Source organism: Trichomycterus rosablanca, chromosome 12 (genome assembly GCF_030014385.1).
Source record: "Trichomycterus rosablanca isolate fTriRos1 chromosome 12, fTriRos1.hap1, whole genome shotgun sequence".
Lineage (NCBI taxonomy): Eukaryota > Metazoa > Chordata > Actinopteri > Siluriformes > Trichomycteridae > Trichomycterus > Trichomycterus rosablanca.
In genome coordinates, this window is record NC_085999.1 from 33562604 (window position 1) to 33585957 (window position 23354).

Sequence of the window (23354 nt, forward strand, 5' to 3'; positions counted from 1 at the left end):
CACTGTAAACTGGTTTCAGCATTAAAATAATCTGGTGAGGTTTTGTTAGTGGATGCAGCTGCTAACTGGGTTTCCTCAAAGGGTTTCCTGGAAGAGCTTATTATAGTTCTGCTGGCTCTCAGTGGCCATAACGCTCCTAAGCCGAAACCAGAAATACTGCTGCGCTTGAGGATTCCTTGGCCATTCCAGTACTGACCTTTTGTAGAGCCTCTTTCGGAGTCTCAAGTACTTGGACTGACTGGAGGAAAACCTCTCAAGGACAATCAGGATAATTACGTCATCCTTCTCATCCATGAGCCGTTGGTGGGCTAGGTAGAATGCGGTCTTGAAGTGGCCGCTCCGGATATAGCGACTGGTCAGGATGAAGATGGTACGCTTGCTGAGCTGAATACTTTGAGAAAGGTTCTCAATCAGGGGACAACCAGGAACCCAGTCACGATCTTCCAGGCAGAGATGAAGCCTTCGTTCTCCTTGATCTTCCAGATGAACACGCAGCTCTTGCATAACCCATTCACTCACTGCTCTGTCTGTCTTGTCGTACACTACAAAGGCGTCGTAGGCTGTGCTCTCTGAGAGAAGGCGACGATAACCTTTTATTTTAGCCATGCAGAAGTGGTAGATATACCACACGTCCCAAAGGAAGAGATGACTGGAGATGGACAAGGTAAGAACACACAGGATAATGGAGGTGCTCAGAATGCTGAGAATTATAGACAAATAGTTGTGCTGGCAAGCAAGAAGGTTTAGATTAACCACACTTTGGCCTCGCTGAGAGGCTGGTGAGGTACAACTGACGTCAGTAGCTAGCCGTGGAATGTTCACTGATGTGTGGTTGAGCCAACGGACAAACCACGTAGCATTGCAAGAGCAAACAAACCTGTTGTTGTTTAAATACAGGACCTCCAGCTTGTCTATGACATTTTCTGGGAAGCTTGACTCTTCAATATACTTTATTTGATTGTAACTCAAATCCAGCTTTTTCAGGCTGAATGCGCTTTGAAGAAAACCAGGGCTTAGACTAGATATTTGATTCTTGTGCAGAACCAGTGTCTCAATCGATTTTGAAAAGTTGGACAGCATTGCGGGCACAGTTGTAAGTTGGTTACCACTAAGGTCTAAGACCTTCAGCTGATGAAGAAAACCAAGCCCCTTCCAAGGAAATGACTTTAATTTGTTGTTGGTAATGTTCAGCTCTGTGAGGGATTCCGGCAGACCTTGGAAAACCTGGATGGGAATAAAGTTCAGGTTGTTGTGCGAAATGTCAAGGGACTTTAAGGCCATTAGTTTCTTGAAGTAGTTGACATATCTTGTGTCCCCATCTCTCCACAGCATGTCAAGACGATTGCCCCTAAACTCCAAATGTTCCAGCGAGTAGCTCTCCATCTCTGTGTTGGTGGATGTGGATATTTGATTGTGGTTCATTATTAACGTGGTGAGTTTGTTTAGGTTCTTGGTGAAATTTAGCATGTGAGTTAAGCCCTCGGCTTCAAAGTAATGGTTGTTATGACTGATATCCAGAACAACTAGGTTAGTCAGTTCTTGAAACGCAGTAGAGAACATCAGATCGAGTCGATTGCGGGAGAAGTCGAGGTACTGCAGACTCTTGAGATGATAAAATTCTGTACCGTTTAGAGCCTGGCTCATGGCATTTCCTGATAGATTTAGACACCGGAGCTCAGCGAGGTTAAGGAATCTTGAATGCAAAAAAAATATGTTGTTCCTGCTAATATCCAGTGTTTTCCCAAAGGAGCTACACTGTGTGTTAAAAGGGCTTAAAGTCCCAAGTTCCTTATCTTTACTCTTGCAGCTGCGGGCATATTCATCATATCTAAAATAGTGAATCTCTCTCACTTCTCCACTTTGGTACTGAGCTCCTCGTGACATTGGGGAAGTATAGTCCTGTTTGACAGAGCCACGTGCCATTGCCAGTGCAGCTGCATGCTCAGTCTCTGACGGAGAAGAAATCTTGTTGTCTGATAAGTTAATGATACGGAAACTTTTTAGCTCTGTAAGGATGCTCAAGTCAGTGATCTTAATAAAGTTTGTACCAAGGTCAATCATTTCAAGCTTCTTTAGTGCAGTTAAGGGCTGAATATCTTGTCGTTTGAGTTCCTGGAACACAAATCCTCTGATTCGTAAGATCTTCAGAGACGTCAGTGAAGAGAAAGACCCAGACAGGTTGAGGGATGAAGGATACTTTTGAAGCTCATAATTAAAAGAGAGATCTAGTTCTTCCAGGTTACTTAGCGAGCGAGGAAATAAAGTGTGTGTTATCTCTTTTGCCAGAAAATTGCTAGAGAGGTCTAGTACTTGAAGATCTTTGCAGCCCTGAAACCATTTTTCTTGGACAGTTGTGAGAGAGTTGCTATGAAGTCGCAGGATTTTCAGTTTTGTCAAATCGAGGAAGGAGGTTGCCTGAATCTGAAGGGGTGCATTATCAGGGCATGGAGTGCATGGAAAGGGTGCATTATAACAGCGTGGGCAGTTCCCACTCAAATCCAAGATCTCCAGCTCGGTTAAGTTTTGAAAATCATTTGCAGTTACTTTCTGTATGTTGTTGTTGTACAGGTAGAGCTCCTTGAGACTTGATGGTAGTTTGCGTGGCACGTAAGACAAATTGTTTGACTTGAGCGACAGCAGGGTTATTTTCTCAAGCTGGAGGAAAGCATCCTCTTCAATAAAATACGACCTGTTACAAGGGTTCCTGAAGTAACAATTCTGGCCAAGGTACAGAAACTCAATACTGGTGAGCTCTGTGAGGTTTTCCTTCAAAATTGAAAAAATGCTGTTGACCTCCAGGCTAAGCAGCACAACGTTCGGAGGTAGTCCATGAGGGATGCTCGAGAGTTGGTTCCCATCCAGGTAAAGAGACTTGAGAGTTTTAAGATGCCAAAAGGTGCCATTATCGACTTTAACACTGTGCCTACAGACATGGTCCTTTGGGCCAATCTTGATGGGCACACAGTTGCATCGCATGTCAATCTCAATAATGCTGTCAAGACCCTGAAAAGAGGTACTGTTAATGTGAGGAATGTGGTTGATGGTTAGAGTCAGGTTTGTGGTGTTGGAAGGAATTCCGAGAGGAATCTGGGTTAAGCCTCTGCTGGAGCAGTCCACTTTGACCTCAGTGTCGTTGCTGATTTTGATGACGTCACATTGCAGACTTTTAGGGTACCATTCAGTCGCCAACCACACACATGGACAAAAAAGGCCAAGAATGGCAAAGGTCCATCCTGTCATCTTTAAGAAAAAACTGCATTATTTAATGTGTAATGACAAACTGGAAACAAAAAGACAGTTAGAAAATAGATGGTAATAATGACTTTGTTTAATTTAATTAGCTTAATATCAGTAAAATATCAAACCCAAATTTATTCAGAGAAGAAAAACATCCCATATTGGAAATGTTTTGTACTTATCAGTTAAATAAAGATTCTAGAAAATTAACAAATCACAGACTCGTGACTTTTTCGAAAAAGGTTTTGTACATCCCTGACCCTCACATGCACAACCGTTCTAAAACAAGCAATACCAAACAATACCATATACTTGTCACAGTGACATTTTCGAGCATATGTTCTAAGTTGGTTGAAGTCAAAATAGAAATAAAGATGTCTGGACTCACCTGTGTATTACGCTCAGCCATCAGTTCTACTGAAATCTGTATGGACTTCAAATCCTGAAGGGCTACTGATGGTGCAGTGAGAGCCCCGAGTTCGAGCACTCATTGATGAGGTTATTTGTGCAGGTTAGTCTCTCTTTTTTTGCTCATGAGAAGATAAACGCATGCATGCGAGAGTGAGAGTGTTTATATTTAACTGGAGGAACTTCCTCATTTTAGCAGCGTAACTCAGACAAATTACATCGAAACACACAAAAAGAGTCAAATTCAGGTTTTTTTAGTACACCTGCACATCCAAAACAATTTTTTTCTTCTCAGCGTAGGTCGGCAGTTTGGGTTTTATTTCTGCTTATAAATTTACTTATATTTACATACGTATGTACATTTTAACTGCAGTAAAGGTAAAAATAGATTTTTATGTACCCTGGCCTGCCCTCTTCTGATTTCCCCATAAATAAAAGTTAAAGTGGAAACTCTTGTTCAAAATGTCTGTTCACAGATACTGATTTTTTCAATAAAATTTGTTTAAAAGATTACAACATATTTCACATTGATTATATTCATATAGATTTGTTGTTTTTAGATCAAGTGAATCATCAGATTTACAGTGATTAACCAAAAACGTCCAACATTTCTTTGGATACCCCCTTAGTCACTCCCCAACCTAGTCATTTCCACTTTCTAATTGTGAATCCGCTGCTGCTTGCACAATCCTCGATCTAATCAAGGAGAGTCGGATCACCACACGCCCCTACAACATGTTTTCATGTTAAGCACATTGTGACTCCTCCACTCCCCAACTGATGCAGGCACCCAGACTAGTCCTGCAGATCTCATATCCGACCCTCCCTTCTTCAAACATGGGACTTGTGTTTGTGTGAATGACCAGCCAGGTCAGTGACTCTGCTGAGATTCAAACTCACAAGCTTAAACACTCTTCAGTGGTGTGCCAGTGTGGTAGTCCACAGCGCCACCAGAAAGCCAACAACCAACATTTAAATCATTATTATAAGAACATGATGAAAGTTGTGAAATGACCAGGTCAGATGCCCCAACCAGGGCAAAAAAACTCCACACTAATAAGGAGACCCACATCATAATAAGAGTAATAATTGTAGCAACACAAACACTTTAATATATAATTAGCTTTATAATATAAATAAACCACAATAGACTTTAAGTTACTCATAAAACCTCTGATCTGTATGCAAATAATTTTACAGTCATGTTTAAAAACATAGATCTTGTTTTACTACTGTGTGGTCACAGCTTTTGTTTATAAATAACAAAGCATATGTGGCAAATGTAATGTTTCTAACCACAGAAGCATCTAGCAAGAGTCATTCCTTATTTTTACTGGTTTATAAATTTGGTGTATCATATAATTCATCTTCTTTACATTGTACAGAAATATCTACATGAGCATGAAATATTAAAGCACTTCACATTGGTCAGATTTACCAGATTACACCAATCACCATTCCGGACCCGGTGTTCAGATGTAATAACTCTTAAGTATGGCTTTATAGTAGCTGTACACTCCTTCATCCAAATGTTTTTAAACAATGACGTCATGATGACTTCAAAACACAATCACATTTAAATGCAGAACTGCTTTGGTTGTCCATTCGACAGCCAAGAGAGTCACAGCAGGGAGGTCATCAGTCATGGCTGACATCATTTTCTTGCTTTTGTTTTCTGTTCTTGTGCTGCAAATTGTTCTTCTCTTTTCTGCCAGTCAGACAGAGATTGGCATCTTTCCAGCATTGTGCTAACTTATACATCAATGCTTGTTGGCACTTTACAAGTCTTGCAGGACCAAACTTGATCTTGGAAAAAAGTACGAATCTGGAGATACAGTTTTCAAAAGTTTTTATACACTTGTAAGGAAAGTCATTGAGCAGTGTGCGGATTTTCAAATGAGATACGCCGCTTAAAACCATTTCTAAACAACTTGAAGTTCCCAGATGTAAAAATAATTGTGTATAGGTCTAAAGTTAAAAATATGTCTGGTTGATCAGACTCCATTCAGGAACTACTAAAACAGGTCTATCATAAATCAGAATCTGATCCAATATTGGTTTGTTGAAGCTTCACTGAAGCTTCTCACCAATCACATGGACAAATACAACACAGAAGTTAGCTTTTTCCAGATTTGTATTCTCGTCACAAGATGACATTCAGCCCCAGCGAGACTAGCGCTTTAAGGTGTATCATGAACATCAAACCAACTTCAGTTCCATTTCTTGTGGCAAAATGGAATTGAAGTACATTTTTAAAGAGTCATGGTTTAATTAACATTATCACAGCTTGTGCTTACACTTAACAATCCACCGAGATGCCAAGAACTGCTTGGAGATGCTTTTCTTTTCCTTTGTTAATGCTGCCAACTCTAGAACTTTACAGAAATGACCAAGCTGTTTGGCAACAACTGTTGGTTGGCACCAGGGATGTTGGCGAACACACATTTTCTTTCTGCAAGTTGTGGAGATCAGCATGTTTTCTGAATCCTGCTAGCAGCTCGCTTATAAGTGTTAACAAACCAACCAGATAAATCAGGCATCTTTATTTCTAGTGCAAAAGTCAGAACCAGTAAAGTTGTCTTAGTGTGGTTGAATTGCCCATGGACTTCTGATTTGGTTCTTGTCAAGGTCCAAAGCTACCTGAGCCATAAAAAGAAAATCCCAAAAAACAAGCCAACAAGTTTCTATAAAAGTTTACTGGAAGTTCCATCAGTGCCTTTCTGAGGCAAACACATGTTGTTCTAAGGGGAAGGGGAAAGCCTCCTACAACCTCTGGATTTGACACACAAGACTACACTAGAGGTGCTGAAGGAAAATGGTACACACTCTGTTTCAGCTTCACACTCAATGTGCTAAACTGCGGAGAAAACACAACAAACAAAAACATGTTATCAAATTATAATGCTCAAACTTCTGATTTCTAGTGACCTTGAAGTTAGCTGCCAAACAGTCCTGATCCTAGATACAGTTCTGCTCTTGAAGAGGTGCCTTCCAGCAGATTTATGCATTTAACAAGCTCTTTGTGTATTTCTGATGTAACCCAGTGTTTACACCGTCAGTAACAAAATGCAACAGCCACTAGAAATTACTTCTTTTTTAGGATGAGCGACTGTTAATAATGCAAAAAAGCTAAACTATATACAGGAGTAAAGTTATGTATTGGTAACCAATAGACAAAAAGCATATAAAAAAACATGCACCAGTTGAGTGGTAAAGGCTGTCAAACAATTAGTTTAGTCTGTTTTTTGCCGAGTGCAGGTGTCCTGGTGGGTAAATACAATGTTTTAAAAGGTAAAAATCAGGCTTTTTTAAGTGGGCTCAAGGTATTGTATCTAAGGAAGCACCAAAAACCTTAGCAGGCCAGCACTCTAGATGTTTGGTAAACTTAATTTGAGAAATGCCCTGTCTCAAGACCACAGCAAATAAGTCACTACTAGTGTGAACATTGGGTAAATCAGTAGGGCTTTGCTGGATCGTAATTTTCCAGGAGCACAGTGAGTTTTTGTTGAGGGTCTTCTGCATTTTCCCCAGTTGTTTCCCATTCCCTGTATTATAAATATAACAGTACTGCTACATGCAAGCATTTGTGAATTAAAATTTGCTGGAAAATACCTGTAGTTTCTCTCATCTTGGTCATCCTTTGGCATCCTTCATGTGCTGCACCAGGATCTGTCCCAGCATGGTGTTTCCGTAAAAACGAGGAATCTGCGAACTGATGGATGAGTTTACCGTGTTGGCCTTGACTGTAGCCTTTGTCATCTGAATTTGTGTATCCCAGACCTCTTAAAGAAGATTCAGAGATGGAATTGATATTATCTGTAGTGCAGAGTGGTGAGTCCATGGGTGTGACGCAACTGCTGCTTCCTGTACTGCATCCAGCATCAATGGATGAGCACTGGGAACTCTGCAAGGAATGAATTCCTTCGCTCTGAAGTGAGGACATCCTCTTAGGCAAATGGTATTCATACAACCGTGTCACTTCCTTATCGGATAAAGGTGCCCTGGTTTGCTGGTTCTGTCTGACTTGCTCAATTAAGTACTCTTCATCTGTAGCAGAGCAAGAAGTCAAATCCATCAATGGTCCTCTCTGATTAGTGGAGTTAGAATGACCAGAATCCAACTTGCTTCTAGGTGAGGTGTCTTGGGACAGAAAGGGCATCCTTTCAAGGTCCAAAGGACTCGAGTGAAGATGTTCTCTTGCACTGGCGTTGTATCGCTTGAGACTGTTGTCTACATGAGTGCCGACTGTTTTCATCTGATGGGCTTCTTCTATTTTGCCCCCAGTTCTTAGTCTGCAGTCTCCGTCATCCACTTTGCCATGCCTGCCACTAATCATAGAATTCACATGCATTTTTTTTAAGTAATCAGATAGAGATTTGGTCTCCGTGGTTTCAGGCTCCATGTCCAGATGATCTGAACGGCGAATCTGAAAAGAAGGCAGAATCCCGGACCTCAGTTCTTCCTTCTGGTTTCCAGGCATGGCCATCACGTTATCGGTTGAACGGAATTCCGTTTTTTCTGCATCGTGTGTCTGATAACCTTCAGCTGTGGCTACAAACATTTTCAGCAAATTCTCTGGGTTTTTTTGTGCTGCTGCTAGCTCAGAGCTCTCAGTCATTTCAGAGGAATTTGTTTCATTGCCGGAATCTGAAGCAGACTCTGGACTATAGGACCGAGATATTCCTACACCTGTGTGTCAAAGAAAGACAAACATTTTAGCTAATCACACTTCATTTTTGAAACATGTTTATTTGTACGAAAATGTGGTCTACAAAACCAACCAATGGAGAGATGGACCATGGAAACAAATGAACACAAATGATTTAGAAGAAGAAACAGAACATTGAACCTAAAAATAAAAGTGTTCAAAACATATAAAATGTAGGAAAACATGGAACAAATAATCAGTGGCTGTATGACGTCAGTCTCAATGAATAAATGTTACAATAGAGTAAGAACCTGAACTATTCTCTGATTGTGGGTGCAACTGTTCTTCAGAGGCTGCTAAAGCTTCCAGGGCTTGCAATGTGGAAACAACGGAACTGTCCAAGCCTTCCTCTGTCCTTCTTTCCACATGTATTGGGACAGAGTCAATAAGAGACACCGGGATGTCCGAGTTAGTCTTTTTTCTTGTTTGCTCTCCTTCTTCATCTGAGCTGTCTCTGAATCCTGGAGGCGGAGCAGCTATGGCTAAGTTTAGCGACTGCAAAACAACGTTGTTGTCCTCTTCGTCATTTCCCTCCGGTGGAGGAGGAAGGGAAGTCAGGTCGATGATATCGTCACTCGATTCTGAAAGTGAAAGCAGTGACATGGCCCTCTCTCTTGAATCCATCATGGCCATCACTGACATGTCATCTTCACAGCTGATATCATCTTCATCTTCTGCATCGTCTGCGGTTTCAGCATAGCAGATGTCATGCAGCAATGGCTCCTCAATTCCATCAATCGGACCGAAGATTTTACTGTCCCCATACACCATGTGACTCTCATACTGAAAGCCGTCCACATCCAAACAAGTTTCCAAAGGTTTATAACTACCCTGATGCCTGTAATATGACCTATGATCATCCAGAACCTCTGGAATGTCCTCCATCAACCTCTGGTAACCCAAATTCTGAGGATTTACACTGTCCAGTTGAAGGTCTCCAAATATAAAAGACACCTTAGCACTGGTTCTGGGTGAATCGTGAGCTTTACTCCTAAAGGACTGACATTGGGTATGGGGTGGCATACACATGCTCCTGCTTGGCTGCTGTGCTTGCTGGAGCTCTGTGATATACTTTTGGGCAGAGTCTGGCTCCAAAAGCCTGCTACAGTGATCTTCCCATCTACTATGTGAACAACAGTTCCACTCAATCGCCGGAATGTGGTGCTTTTCTTTAGAATCATGGCCTAAGAGAAAACAAAAGTGGCGCAGGCATTAAAATCTAGAAGAGTGGAACTTTATATGCTGATCATAAAAGACCCAAACCATTCATAATCCCTTTAATCCTTTAATCCAAGCACTATAATCCATCTATCTATCTATTCATCTGTTACCTGCACTACTGTTATTAGCCATGTTGAAGATTGAGCGGCGTGAATCCACCAGCAACCGGTAGTAACCTGCTGTCAGACACGCCAAGTTCATGGCATCACTGGACTCCATTATGAGAGTGATGGGCTGAGGAAACATCAAACACAATGTAAATGCAGAAAAATATAAACTGCTACTCATATTAACTCGAACACCTATCCATGCAATAAACTTATAATCCTTAGAAAACATTTATATGGATCCATCTGCTTCAACTTCTCACCAAAGACATTGACCTCAAACCTAACTTTCATCTTGCATTTTTAAGCAATGTTCCTCACTTTCCTAAAGGCACCTCCACTTATTCTGTCATCTACCTGAATAAAACACCCCATCATTCAGCCATCCTTTGGTCTTCGAATAACTTCTTTAAATTTACCCATCTTGCCAAATTCCTGTACCACCTATTTTATCCATCTCAGCATCACCATCACCTCTGGCATGCATCCTTTCTTTTTATTGGTCTTAGCAATTCCATTTCTCGTGTGACCACTTTGATCAAGACACCTAAATTCATTTAAACACCCCTTCAGTAGCTATCTGCTGCACTGTCACATCCCACTTATGAAGCGTTAACTTATTTAGCTGGTTTATTTAGCTGCTGTACTATTCATCTATATAACCACCCATCCACCCCTCTGAAAACCCTCCTATAGATCCCTTGTTAAACCAAACAACCAGTGAAATCCATCCATCCATCCATCCATCCATCCACTCATTCCACCTTCACATCCAGCACATGGAGCTCCACTCTGACATTCCACTGGTCTTCCGTATACATCTCGATCCGGTTGACGTGGCTGAAGTCGGCCAGCAGAGCCAACATGTTGGTTTTAGGGTTGATCACATGGCTGATTCCATGCCGAGGCCCCACTAACAGAGTCACCTCTGTGTGTTTCTCTGCTTGCTAAGGACAAGACACACCATCAACTCCTCAATATCAACGGCTTTAAAAAAATGTTATGATGAACTATCAAAAGAACTCAGCTAACTGCTAATTCTCCACCTAATCATAAAATGTAACATCACAAACTCACAAGCAGTGTGGATTTAAAGACTCTCCCTCCGTACAGCCTTAGGTCACTCAGGTACTTCAGGTAGTGAACTTTAGCCTGCAATGCCGTCAACTGCAAAAAATAAGAGTTTATACTACTAATAATAATCTGGTTATTATTTATTATTAAAATTATGAAAATGAGGGGGGGGGGGGCACAACCCACTTAGGTTGGTTTAATTATTAAATGAAGAACATCTCACAGCTTAACTGCACTGATTATTCAGAAACAAACCATTCTTATGATTCTTTTTATAAAGAAATGTAAACCTCTTCCTACTATCATCCTCACATTGCTTCTCTTTGATTCTCTAATTAAGAAAAATAAACAAATATTTGATGGAAGTATTTTGTTATTTGTTATTATCATGATTACTGGCAACTCGTGTGGCACAGTGGTAAGGTACACAAGCCCACTACCACTGAAAGCCAGGGATCTGGGGTTCGAATCTCAGCAGTGCTATTGGTTGGTCAGGCGTCTACATGGAAACAGCCTAGTGCGTGTTCAGTGCTGGTACCAGGCCCAGATACTTAGGGTTTTGTGTCAGGAAAGGCAGTGGTTGTAAAATTGTGCAAAGTCTGGTATGCTGACAGATTCATGGTGGCGATGCCTAAATATATGAGCAATTATTATATTTATGTATGTACCTTTTTTCCAGGAGCAACCAGGCTCTGGTTGGTTTTCAGAATGTGTGCGATAGCCTTCTTGATGTTTTTCTCTTTCATGCTGGTCAGAACTGCTGGAGGAACAAAGAGGGCCAATCCCCACTCTTTCCTGAAATAAATCAAAGAAATAAATCAGTCTATGTCTGTAAATGTGTGTACACACACCAACAGTTCCTAGGTGATTTGATGGATTTATAATCAGATAATCCAGTGTTTGATGACCTACTCAATGTATTTCAGTGAGACTTTCTGGGTTTTTTTGGTGCTGATGGTGAGGATGTACATCTGGAGAGCGGCCAGACGTAGAGCCACATCGTATTTCAGTTCAGAGCCGAAACGCTCCTGAACCACGTCCTTACAGCTCTAAAAATGCAGACAGAGGAGATAGTGTTTGCTTACATAGACCAACCACATTTCTCTGTCATTTAATATCATCATTATCACCCAAGCATACTACTGCTCAGCTCAAATATAAATAATAAGGCTGCATAAACAGGCTGTGTTGCATTAGACCAGGTGGGTCAATGATGAACTAAGTAACTGATTTCATGATGACTGAGACCTCTGTGGTGAGAGATGTTGATGCTTTATACAGTGACTAGAAAGTGCCATTAAGTGAGAGAGACTGGTGATGTCATGCCGTTTGGTGGCATGTGTAACCGCTAGGCTTGTTGTAAGTTTTATTATTTATAGTGTCAGGGAGCAGATGTATGCAAATGGATGCTGGCAGCTAATTCAGAAGCATTTCAAAAATGGAGCTGAAACAGAACCTCGGAGGCAGAGTGAGCCGGGCACTAGACAGTGTTTAAAAGTTGGTGTTCTGTTCTCAGATATGTCCATTTAGACTTCTGCCCACCTTAGCTTCGATTTTTTACAGCTTACAGCTTTATATCCCAAAGACTATTCCTTTAAATCAGTGGTGTCCAGACTTTTTTTTGTAAAGCTTCATTTATACTAGCTTGTGGTGTAGTTAATGTTGGCTTAGCCTATTAAATTATTCCCATTGTAAAAACCTTACAAAAGACTACTGGCTTCCAAACTGTGGATCATAATGTAGGATTTGGGAACATTCCAGCTACCTGTACATAGAGATACTCAAAAGTCATGGGGTCATGATGGAGCAGGTCCACCGGATCTCGCGGAACAAAAGCAACACGGAAGAAACATTTCATCTTGTGCAATCCTGGTCTCTGAGTAACCTGGAACCAAAAAGTACGAGCTCAGATTTATACAACTTTACATACAAGCATGTACTTGTTTTTGTTTTTATCTGTGACCAAATTATTGGGACACACATTTCCCAGTACAAAATAATGACCTACAGCAATCACACTAATTATGAAAACAAACATTCAGTCACCACTAGGTTGCATAAGTTTAGCATTCCAGCAAATCCAATAATAAATCGAGGCTCAAAATTAAGCTGAAGTCCTTAAATGTATCAAAATATGTGGACTGAACTATAAAGTTATGTTGACACCAGAAAACCAACATTCTTGACCAAAAACCCACAATAATGTTGCATTCTACCCAAAATGTGGATTCCAAATGTGGATTCTAAAAACCCAAAAAAACTGAAATGTGGATTCTACGTTCTATGTATGTCTGGAATAAACATACAAATCTACCTGAGTTAGCATCTCCTGCTCATGTAGCAGCATTAGCCTGGTGCTGGAGTTTTCCATAGTCTGTTCCAACATCAGTGAAAAATGCTCAATGCTTTTGATAGATAATTTCTCTTGCAGGGTCAGCAGCACATCCTTTTAAATCACAAACAGATTAAATCCTTTGGAGATAAAGTATTCAGGTAAATGTAAAAAACACTCTTTCTTATTTAAAAGTTGTAAAATTATGAAAAGCAGATGAGTAAGAAAATGAGAGGAGTGAAGAGTAAAGAAGTGGAGCATGAAGGAGTGGAGAAGTGGGGTCTGGAGAAATGTGAAGGACTGGAGCATAGAGGAGTGGAGTATGGAGGAACCTTAACGGAGGTGCTTGAGTCAAACTTGAAGGATTTTGTCTGTCCATTTTCCAGATAAACTTTCAGCACATTTGGCATGAAGAGAAGAGAATTATCCTTCACTGACTCCTAAAAATAAAACAATAATCATAAACATGTTCCTGTCTGTGTACATTCACTTGCCACTTCATTAGAAACACCTGTATACCTGCTTATTTACGTAATACTTCAATCAGTTTGTACACTGTATACACTCTACACTTTAGTCCATGACAATGTGATCTGAGGGACATTAATACACTGATCCCAATTATGTGGCCGCTGAATATTTATATGCCAGTCAGCCAAAACATTGGGAGCACTTCTGTAGTTTCTGAGCTGAATAGTCCTACATGATTCACCAGATCTGTCGACCTTCCCTAATGACCAGTTCTGATTCCTGTGTGTACATTGTAGGTGCATTGGACAGTGGACAGGAGTTAGGGCACTTTGACTGGCACAGAGGGGTTTGATGCACCCAGTCATCTGGACATACCAATCTGTCAGGTATTTGTGCTGATCAGATCTACTGCATTCAACATATGAACTATGAGGAACTACCACCAGCAACATCTTATAGATTTCTCACCCTCACATGCACCAGCACTGAAGATTAGGAGCAGCTATAGACATTTTTGGAAAGGGGGGGTCCTAATATTTTGGCTCAGCAGTAGAATAAATATTCATTACTAATTATTTTTCTTTCTGTACTTACAGGAAGTTGGCCATTAACTATGACCTCTTCAGCAAATCTCACTTTCACCGGGTTTGATTTCAGCTTCGCCTTTTTGGCAGCACTCATGAAGGCTGACTTGGGTGACTAGAGAAAATGAAGGAACAGAAATAAGGTAGACAGTGGTGTGAAAAAGTATTTACCCCCTTCAGACTGCTTCCATTATTGCAGATTTGTCACAGTGAATGATTATTAATCAAAACATCATAAAACATTAAGATCCTTATTTAAAAGAAAACTGAAAGTGAGGCACAGAGCTGGCTGTTGTGACGTGAAGTGAAATGCTTACAGGGTAGGGCTGGACAACCGTCAACACAATGGTCTCCTTACAGTTTCTAAAAGCAAAAAATAACTGAATTAGTGTCAAAAAATGTAATTAAGCACCACTGCTGGACTCCTTCAGACCTCATCCTCTATGATCTTCACTAAATAGTAACGGTCTATGATTTATTTTCACAAATTGAATATGGCGCAATATGCACCATTAGCTACAGTCTTAGTACAATAAACATTCCTTGCAGCTCCATTTATAGTGTATATTGTGACCACAGTTCGCACTGGCCTTTCTCCCCTTTGTACATATAGCACTGAATTTAAATGTTGTGAATCACCTGACCAGATCGATCACTCGTTCTCTGGAAGCACTGCTGACCGCTTCATCGTTTATCATAATGATTTCATCTCCGGGAGTCAATTTCCCCTCAGACGGACCTCCTGTTAACAAAAACAAACAAAAATTTACTGTCACATCTTTAATCAAGCTGCGCTGCTATAATCCAATCATATCTGACATTCAGATCATTAGAAGAAAGTAAAGTACCAGAAGAAATCATTAAGAAAGCTAGCTAGCTAATTATCTGTAGTTAATGGTAGCAATAAACAAAACAAAATAAAAAAAATCTCTGACTTCTTGTATGAAAAAATATAGGTTTTAAAGACAAACAATAAGCTGTGGCACAGCGGCCTATTGTGCTATCCAACCACTGCTGAGATCTGGACCCCCCAGGTTTAAATAGTTTTGGCCTTTCAAGCAGGTACAGTTGGCCATGCCTGAGGGAGGACAGTCACCCGCGTTAATTGCACTGCACAACTACGACCTCTGCTGTCTGATCGGGGCATCTGTTCTAGTGGTGGAGTATTTGTGGAGTTCATAGCATGTCTCTCCGTACACAGTACGGCTCTCGGTAACACTCCACCACTGGCAGGTAAAAAGGTGCGCATTTGTTGGCAGGGCTGTGTCTCAGCTCTACTAGGCCAGCGTGAGGTGGTACAAGCACTATGAGAATTTTAACAGGGGAACTGGCAACAAGTACACTGGGAGAAATTCGGAGGAAAATGTAAAAAATAAATAAAAGTGACACAAAACGTTTTATGATAACAAACTGAAGGTTTTTTTTGTTTTTTTTTACATAAAAAGTGTATTTTATGCAGTGAAGTTTTATTCACCTGGAGTTACTGAACGAACCACAACAGGTTTTTCACTTCCCGCTACAAAGCCGAAGCCCAAAATTGGGTCCCGTCTCATCTCCACTTTCCGAGGTGCCAATTTATCACCCTCAAGCCCCAGCCGAACATCCTCTAGAGAACTGCATTGAGTAACTTGACTGAGAAAGAGAAAAAATAAAGATTTAAGAGAATTAACAAATTACAGAATCTTCTTTTTATTGTATTTTACAAAATGTCTCAACTTTTATAGAAATTGGGTTTGTATTTATGTATTTAATAACCTTAACATACAGAGATTGAAACATCATATTGCACAGCAACTAAATCCAGTATACGGTTCACTCCCTGTGCTTTATACCACTGAACATCCCTACACTGATGAAAGGCTTCATGGTTTTTGGGTAGGGTGTGTATGGGGAGCAGTTGAGGTGCTAATGCTTTTTCCTTCATGATTTATTGATCTTTGGATCACAGGATCACATGGCTTGAAAATTTAGAAGAATTAAACATTCATCTTTTATTTCTCTGCATTTGCAGCCCTTCTCTTGAAACTGTTCAGTAATTATAGCGTCGACAGTGTTCAGATCAGCATGTCTCCTGACACATCTGGCGCTCTAAACTAAAGACCTACAATTACTCTTTCAGAGGAGGGAGCGAGGGGGGTACAGTTTCTAAAATCACATGTCCACTTCCTAGAATCTTCGTGAACATGTTTGAAACAAAGTTCAACTGCATTTCAATCTTTCTGTCATCTATTTCAACAATTATCAGTCATTGTAAGTCCTCATTTTGCATCGACTTGCTGTGTTGGCTTTGTACATTAAAGTTTATTTAGACTCCTGGTTGTCAAGCTGTCTAAGTCAGTTTTAGCAAGCTTGCTCTGCTGCCCTATACACAGTACAAACTCTATTTCTATAAAAGTTGGGATTTTTTGTACAATGCACTAAAAAGAAGAATAAGATAAGATAAGATAAGATAAGATAAGACTTTATTGATCCCCTTAGGGAAATTAACTTGTTACAGCAGTATGAAGACAGGAAAAACAGAAAGAAATACAACTAAGTAAAAAATATTGCACACATAGTGTGTAGTTATTTACTATTTTTTATATCTAAAAAATAATATATACATTAGAAATATGCAAAAATATATTAGGTTATTGCACTTATTGTAAATAAATTACATATTGCACTTGTTATTACACCATGAACATGAAAGAATAGGTATGAGTGACATTATTATATATTATTACTGTTTTTTGGTTGAATCTTTGATTTGTTAATTTTGTTGAATCATTATTTAACTGGTAAAAATTAAAATAAAATGATTTCAACTGAACATATGTGTTTAAGACACATTTAGAATTTTATGCCTGCAACACACTTAAAGTTGGGACAGAGAAATGTTTAGCACTGTGTTCCATCACCATTTCTATTAATGGGACTTTTTAATGCTTTGGGAACTAAAATCTCTAAAATTCCTGTATATTCGCCTACAGGTCAATGGAACCCATGCGGTGGGCACTGATGCACCCACATACCAAAACGGATGTTGGTTTTTGCACCTTTCACTAATGACAAAACTCATCTGACCACACCACATGCTTCCACTGTCTTTTGGTCCATCTGACATGAGCTTGTGTCCAGAGAAGTATGGATTTCTTTTTGTGTAATATAGTTTCAGGTTGCATTTTTGATGCAGTGGCTGACCTTGTTAACAGCTGTAGTCAATCATAATCATTAATGAGGTATGAGGAGGCCATGCCTTGAGAACTTTGTTTTCCAATCACTTGGTCACAGAATAAACAGCTGTATCAATCACTGAAATTCTGGAATGCATGTGTAAACAGTGTCAAGGAAAATGATTCTTTGCTTTGTGTAAAATCCACATTTAATGAGCATTTTTTAAGCGTTTAGAACCTCTGTTTTGTTCTTCTTCTGATATGTGATGAAGTGAAGAAGTGGTTGGTAGTAACTTAGCTTGATGTTTTGTGACTCTGTGGCACTGAAGCAGCGGAAGGTTTCGTTTTAAAGACTGTAATTTAGATCAGCCCTCACCCACGCACTGTCCTTCACACCCAAAACAGATTACGGGTCTTCATTGCACTAGGAATTGCATGACTACCATCTCAGCAGCATAGAATGAAAAAAACCTGATCTAAAAATTTTAACAAAATAAATAAAATCAAGGAGCAATAAAAGGAGAGAATGTGAGAAGGTCATAAAAGCTCCTGCAGCTAAACACAGAGCAATAACACCAGACTGAATGCCATCAATTTTTCTAAACTAAACATCTTCTCCTGACTTTATCCTCCTAATCCACACCACAGTCTACAAACTTCACCAGCACACTGCATATGCTATGTATACAGCATTATGCAAAATCCAAACTTCAAGTTGTTGTTTATTTTTCCTTCTTCAAAGTCTCTAAAGGACACACAATCTTCATATTTAATACATGATTACTGTTAATTTGCCAAACGTAAAATACTGAGAAATAAATATACCATACGAATATTAAAATAAAACATGCTGCTACATGGACAGTAACTGCCTGCAGCGCCACTGTACTGCCCAACATAAGTGATAGGTAAATAGAAACACATGCTCAATACATCATTGTTCATTTCAAACAGTCTGTTTTGATTTTCACAAGTTCTACTCACTCAATAAAGCAGTTCTGATCACTGGACACTGTGTCCCATCCGTGTACAGACCTGTGAGGTGAAGATGTCCATCCGCCGGAGGATTTGGTCCTGTGGCTGAAAAGGAAAAAGTGGTTAGTAAGTAAAAGGCTAAGGGTTTAAATTCCAGGGCTGGCAGAAGGGATGTGCGTGATCAATGAAGAACTGAGTGAACGTACAATGATTTGTAGTTTCTATCTATCTATCTATCTATCTATCTATCTATCTATCTATCTATCTATCTATCTATCTATCTGTCTATCTATCTATCTATCTATCTATCTATCTATCTATCTATCTATCTATCTATCTATCTATCTATCTATCTATATTATTACTTATTTTATTATCATATTTACAAAAAAGCGTGTGGTTTTGGTGGCCGAAGCCATGCGCTGGACTGGTGATTAGTGTTTCCCGGTGAAACTGGACCCCCTGGGACCCTGAGCAAGAAGCGGACGATGAAAATGAAATAATTACATTACATTTAATTACATTACATTTGATTATTATATATATATATATATATATATATATATATATATATATATATATATATATATATATATATATATATAACATAAATGAATTAGTAAAACCTTTAGAATAAGAAATACCATTTAAAGGGAGTGAAAACGTGTTATATAGTATAAATAAATAAATATAAATAGTATTAATATTATAATAATCAATAGTCAAATTTATAACAATAATTTTTTTTTATTATTAAACTTTTAATCTTAATTTTAATAGCTTAGAGAGGGTTTACAAATTACATAAATATATATTATATAAGTACAATATTAAATTATATCAATGTTGAAAAGTCAGTATAAATAATATTCTTTAAACTATAGATATTTATTTATAGTTTATAATTAATAACATCATCTAATCTAATGTTTTTGAATAAAATGCATGTATGATATTAATATTATAGTGACTGCTGTTGTTTTCATGTTAAATATAGAGATGAAAGGACTCACCGTTTGAAATGGCGCATACTTTACAGAAGACGTAAGTAAAGTTGAATTCATTTTTCTTTAAAGCTGCTCTATGAGTATTATGGGATGGTTAATCCTCTGGGTTTCTCTGATCAGCTGCTGGAATGATGGAATTATGTGTGTGTGCAGTACAGAGTGAAACCAAAGCTGCTGTGCAGTCATGAATAAATGAAGTGCTGAGTGGATGAACGTGTGCTGCTGAACTATTCATGGCCAGCATCACCTTCTCGTCTGCTACTCCTTTACTTCTAGAGACACATTCCTACACATAAAGCCATCTGTACCAGTACAGCGGAGGACTACACCAACTGTTTACTCCAAAGTACACAGGAAGTGAGAGCCTCATTTAAGCCCCTTACTGTGTAAGGTGGAGCTGGTCTGGAGGTGGTCTGGAGGCGGTCTGGCTAAACCTGTTCAGATTTCAGCAGTTTAGCAGTAACTTGTTATTGGACAACTCGGATTATGCTATTTTATTGCAATGGGGGACCAAATGTCTTATATCTACCCAAAGGTTGATCGATTTTTTTTCTGTTTACAATTTTACACATATTTCTATTTGTTGACAATTCCCCTATTGCAATCCCAGCTTTTACCACCCTTTTGCTGGCAGAGGAGAGCTCAAGTCAATCATGCAAGTGACATGCAGTCACTGGCTGCACCTTTTCACCTGCCAGTGAGGGCGCCATAAAGAGACACAATATAAACTCCGCCAATACCCCACTGCTAGAACAGATGCCTCAACCAGACAGCATAAGTCAGTGCAGTGGCAATGAAACTCGGTCGACCGCCCATCTTTAGGCACGGCGAACTGTACCTGTTTGGGCGACTCAAACTATTTAAACTTAAGAGCTTGAGATCTCAGTGGTGGTGGGATAACGCATAGACTGCTGTGACACCCAAGGACCCACAGGGCATTTTTTTAATTTACCCATTAAACTGCTTACCCAGTAGCAAAATCCACAGACAGTGACTGGAAGCATAGACTGAACCCAAGGTCTGATTTTTCAGTGTGATACCCAATCTACTCAAACTATACATTTTTGGCCAAGAGAACTGATGCCAGCTAGGCTTGTGATTGAGGCTGGTGGACAGGATAAATTTCTGCTGCCCTCTCGGGCATGGCAGGGTTAAATAATTCACACAGTGGGACAGTGATACTTATACCTCTCCAGTATAATTGTTGTTACTCTAGTTCTCACCTTAATGCTCTTTGTATCTGCAAGGTAATTACATTACATTACATAAAAATTCATCTGCACTAGTAACAGTCACGTCCAAAAGTCTTTGGAGATAATCAGATGGATTTAGAGAATCCACCAATATAGGGTTCAGCTATTTTAGCCATCCCAATTGCTATAAGATGCAAACCTTGAAAGAACAATGGGTCATACCTAAGAGCTCAGCGACTTTTAACATGTCATTGGACTCTACAGCTTTTCTTGTCCGCTTAAGTTGCTCTACTTAACTACTATGTCTGGGAGCAACAACAGCTCAACAGTGAAGCTACGCTGAAGTGCATAGCATAAAAATCACCTGTCCCAAGTTTTAGCACGAAGTACCAATTTTCAAACTGTCTTTATAAGAAACATCAGCACAAAAAATAGCTTAAAGAATTGTGCTCCCAGGGCAGAGTGGCCACACACAAGCCTAAGAACACCAAGTGCAATTGGATGGGATGTAAAGCACATTGTTACAAACATCTGAAGCAGTGAAAACACATTCTTGTGAGTGATAATCTCATGTACCATTCATTATTTACCTGACTGAATGCAAAGACCCAGCCAGTTGCAACAACAGTCAGAACTGTCAAAAAGTTTTGGATGGAATGGTCATGGGATTGCAGTCTCTCAAACTATAAATTTTTGACCAATAGAGTTAGCATATTTTGCTTGCTGGTGCCAGTTAGGCTTGTGATTGGTGTTATTAGACAGGATTAATTTCATCTGCCCTCTTGGACCTGAAGACGGGACTGCCACTACTATAAAATTCACCAGTGAGTTTCAAGCTTCCTCTGTAGGTATTATTACCACAGAAACTGTCCATCAGGAGTTAGATGGATCAGTATTTAATGACCAATTAGCTGCACATGAACCTAAGATCAACCTGTTGGCTGGGGTGATGTAAACATTTCAGTGGAAACTCATTCTCTGAAGGGATAAATGCAGTGTCAACTGTGAAGTGTGATGAAGGAGGAATAGGGGTCTGGCTGCACAATGGTTTTGGCCCTTTGGTTTCAGTGAAGGAAAATACTGAAACTAGAGCATAGAGTAGTACATCAGTAATGGTCTTCATCTCTACTAATTGTGGATAGAAACGAAGCATATATGGTACGATTTATCCCATTCTGCAGCACCCATGAACTAAAGTCACAACCCTCGTGTTGGAAACCACTGTTCTGAAGCTGGTTGCAACATCAAGTCTGGTCCGGGCATGTGCCAGTCATTCTTGCTTACACTGTGGGGAACACCTTGGGGAACATTTAAGTGGAAAATCCACCTTCTGTATGTTTTTGGGGGGTGGGGGTAAACCATAGAACTCAGAGGAAAGCCAAATGGATATTGGAATCACATGTAAAAGGAACAGTGGTAGCCTAGTGGGTAGAGCTTTGGGCTATCAACTGAAAGGTTGAGAATTCGAATCCCAGCTCTGCCATGCATTCACTGTTGGGCCCTTGAGCAAGGCCCTTAACCTGCTCTGCTCCAGAGGCGCTGTACGATGGCTGACCCCGCGCTCTTGACCCCAGCTTCCAAAACAAGCTGGGATATGCAAAGAAAGAATTTCGTTGTACTGTAAACCTGTATATGTATATATGACAAATAAAGGCATTCTATTATATTCTAAAACTTCTCACCTAAAGTGTTTCATGTACCTGGTGCATGACAGTGTTTGCCCAAAAAATAAAACCTTTTGAATTTTTTAGGAGGAACCCCTGACCAAAAGCAGCACCGATTATGACGTAGTGGGATCCTCACGCACTTTGAAGTGGGGTAGTTGAGTCACTGATGTGTGGAGTCCTGTCAGGCCATTTAGATTAATTTAACAGGTGAGTTAACAGGTAGGTATGAAAGCTATGAGTTATAATCCAGTCAAAACAACAACAACAATAATAACTATTTTATTTATACCGATTTAAAACCAAAAATAGCGGTCGAACCAACGTTTCAACGTTATATCACCACTGTACATGGACGTGTAGCACGAATTAATCGCCATACACTGATGCACGAATTCATTCCGTTTTCCCCACAAGCTTCTTTATCTTTTTATCCTTTTATTTCTGACCTTAAATCCATTAAAAGCTGTTTTTGATGACTATAAAGTTGAAAAATGGCGGCGGCGGCAGGACTGTACTGCACTCACCCTGGTAGCTTGGGCATCCTAAAGCTGAACACGTCCATCAGGTCCGCGGTTCAGCCGAGCACCAAAACCGGAGGAATGGAGGAAATCCGAGACCCAAAAGCCCCGCGCTGATGCTGAGAAATCTGCCCGGCCCGCTGGTACTACCCCTCGGCTGCATTTCTCGATGCTTTGGGTAGCAACACCCGAGCTACACCGGCTCCATGTCGGCATCATGCGGGAGAACAGAAACGGTAAGAGGTGGGTGGTAGGATGGATGGAGGGTTGAATAAAGGATGGATGGAGGGATGCTGTGTTATTTTTGCCTTTACAGAGGATGACAGGGTTAGGAAGAAGGAATGCAGAACAGAAGGAGCGTGGGAGGACAGAATGAGGGGGAGTGATGGAGAGATCGTACCCCTACCCACTTGTTCCCCTTATGAATCACTTCAAAGATCCGACTCATCCAAATAGTTCATGCACTTTATTTCAAACAGGTGATGCCTATATCATGATTTGGTACAAAAGGAGTATCCACAAAAGGCTGAGTCTCTGAGAAGCAAAGATGAACAGAGGATCTCCAGTTTGTCAACAAATGTGTGAGAAAATTATTGACATGTTTAAAAAGATGGATCCTTAAAGAAAGATTGAAAGGGAATTGCAAATTTCTCTAATATGCATAATATCATTGAATGATTCAAGGAAACTGGAGGAA

The 23354-nt window shown here is 39.9% G+C and overlaps 2 protein-coding genes across 2 annotated transcripts; both read right to left on the minus strand.

The window, feature by feature from the left end:
• On the minus strand, positions 1–3240 carry tlr7 (toll-like receptor 7). Its single transcript, XM_063005697.1, has one exon. The coding sequence runs from the start codon at positions 3238–3240 to the stop codon at positions 76–78; it is 3165 nt and encodes a 1054-aa protein (XP_062861767.1). The 3' UTR covers positions 1–75.
• Positions 3241–6207: 2967 nt separating this feature from the next.
• On the minus strand, positions 6208–22858 carry frmpd4 (FERM and PDZ domain containing 4). The gene is made up of 17 exons (XM_063006052.1): positions 22664–22858; positions 18282–18377; positions 15617–15774; positions 14782–14884; positions 14460–14505; positions 14153–14257; positions 13420–13527; positions 13070–13201; positions 12521–12640; positions 11668–11804; positions 11424–11550; positions 10759–10848; positions 10446–10628; positions 9685–9808; positions 8605–9537; positions 7258–8334; positions 6208–6502 (listed from the first exon to the last, which is right to left on the minus strand). Exons 1-17 carry the CDS (start codon positions 22699–22701, stop codon positions 6498–6500), a joined length of 3582 nt encoding a protein of 1193 aa, XP_062862122.1. The 5' UTR covers positions 22702–22858; the 3' UTR covers positions 6208–6497.
• Positions 22859–23354: the final 496 nt, after the last annotated feature.

Coding starts and splice junctions, on each gene's coding strand:
- tlr7 (XM_063005697.1), bottom strand. CDS start 3,240: ATGACAGGATGGACCTTTGCCATTCTTGGCCTTTTTTGTCCATGTGTG.
- frmpd4 (XM_063006052.1), bottom strand. CDS start 22,701: ATGGACGTGTTCAGCTTTAGGATGCCCAAGCTACCAGG. Junction 18,378..22,663: donor AGGATGCCCAAGCTACCAGG/GTGAGTGCAGTA, acceptor TTTCCTTTTCAG/CCACAGGACCAAATCCTCCG. Junction 10,849..11,423: donor TGGTTGCTCCTGGAAAAAAG/GTACATACATAA, acceptor TATTTTTTGCAG/TTGACGGCATTGCAGGCTAA.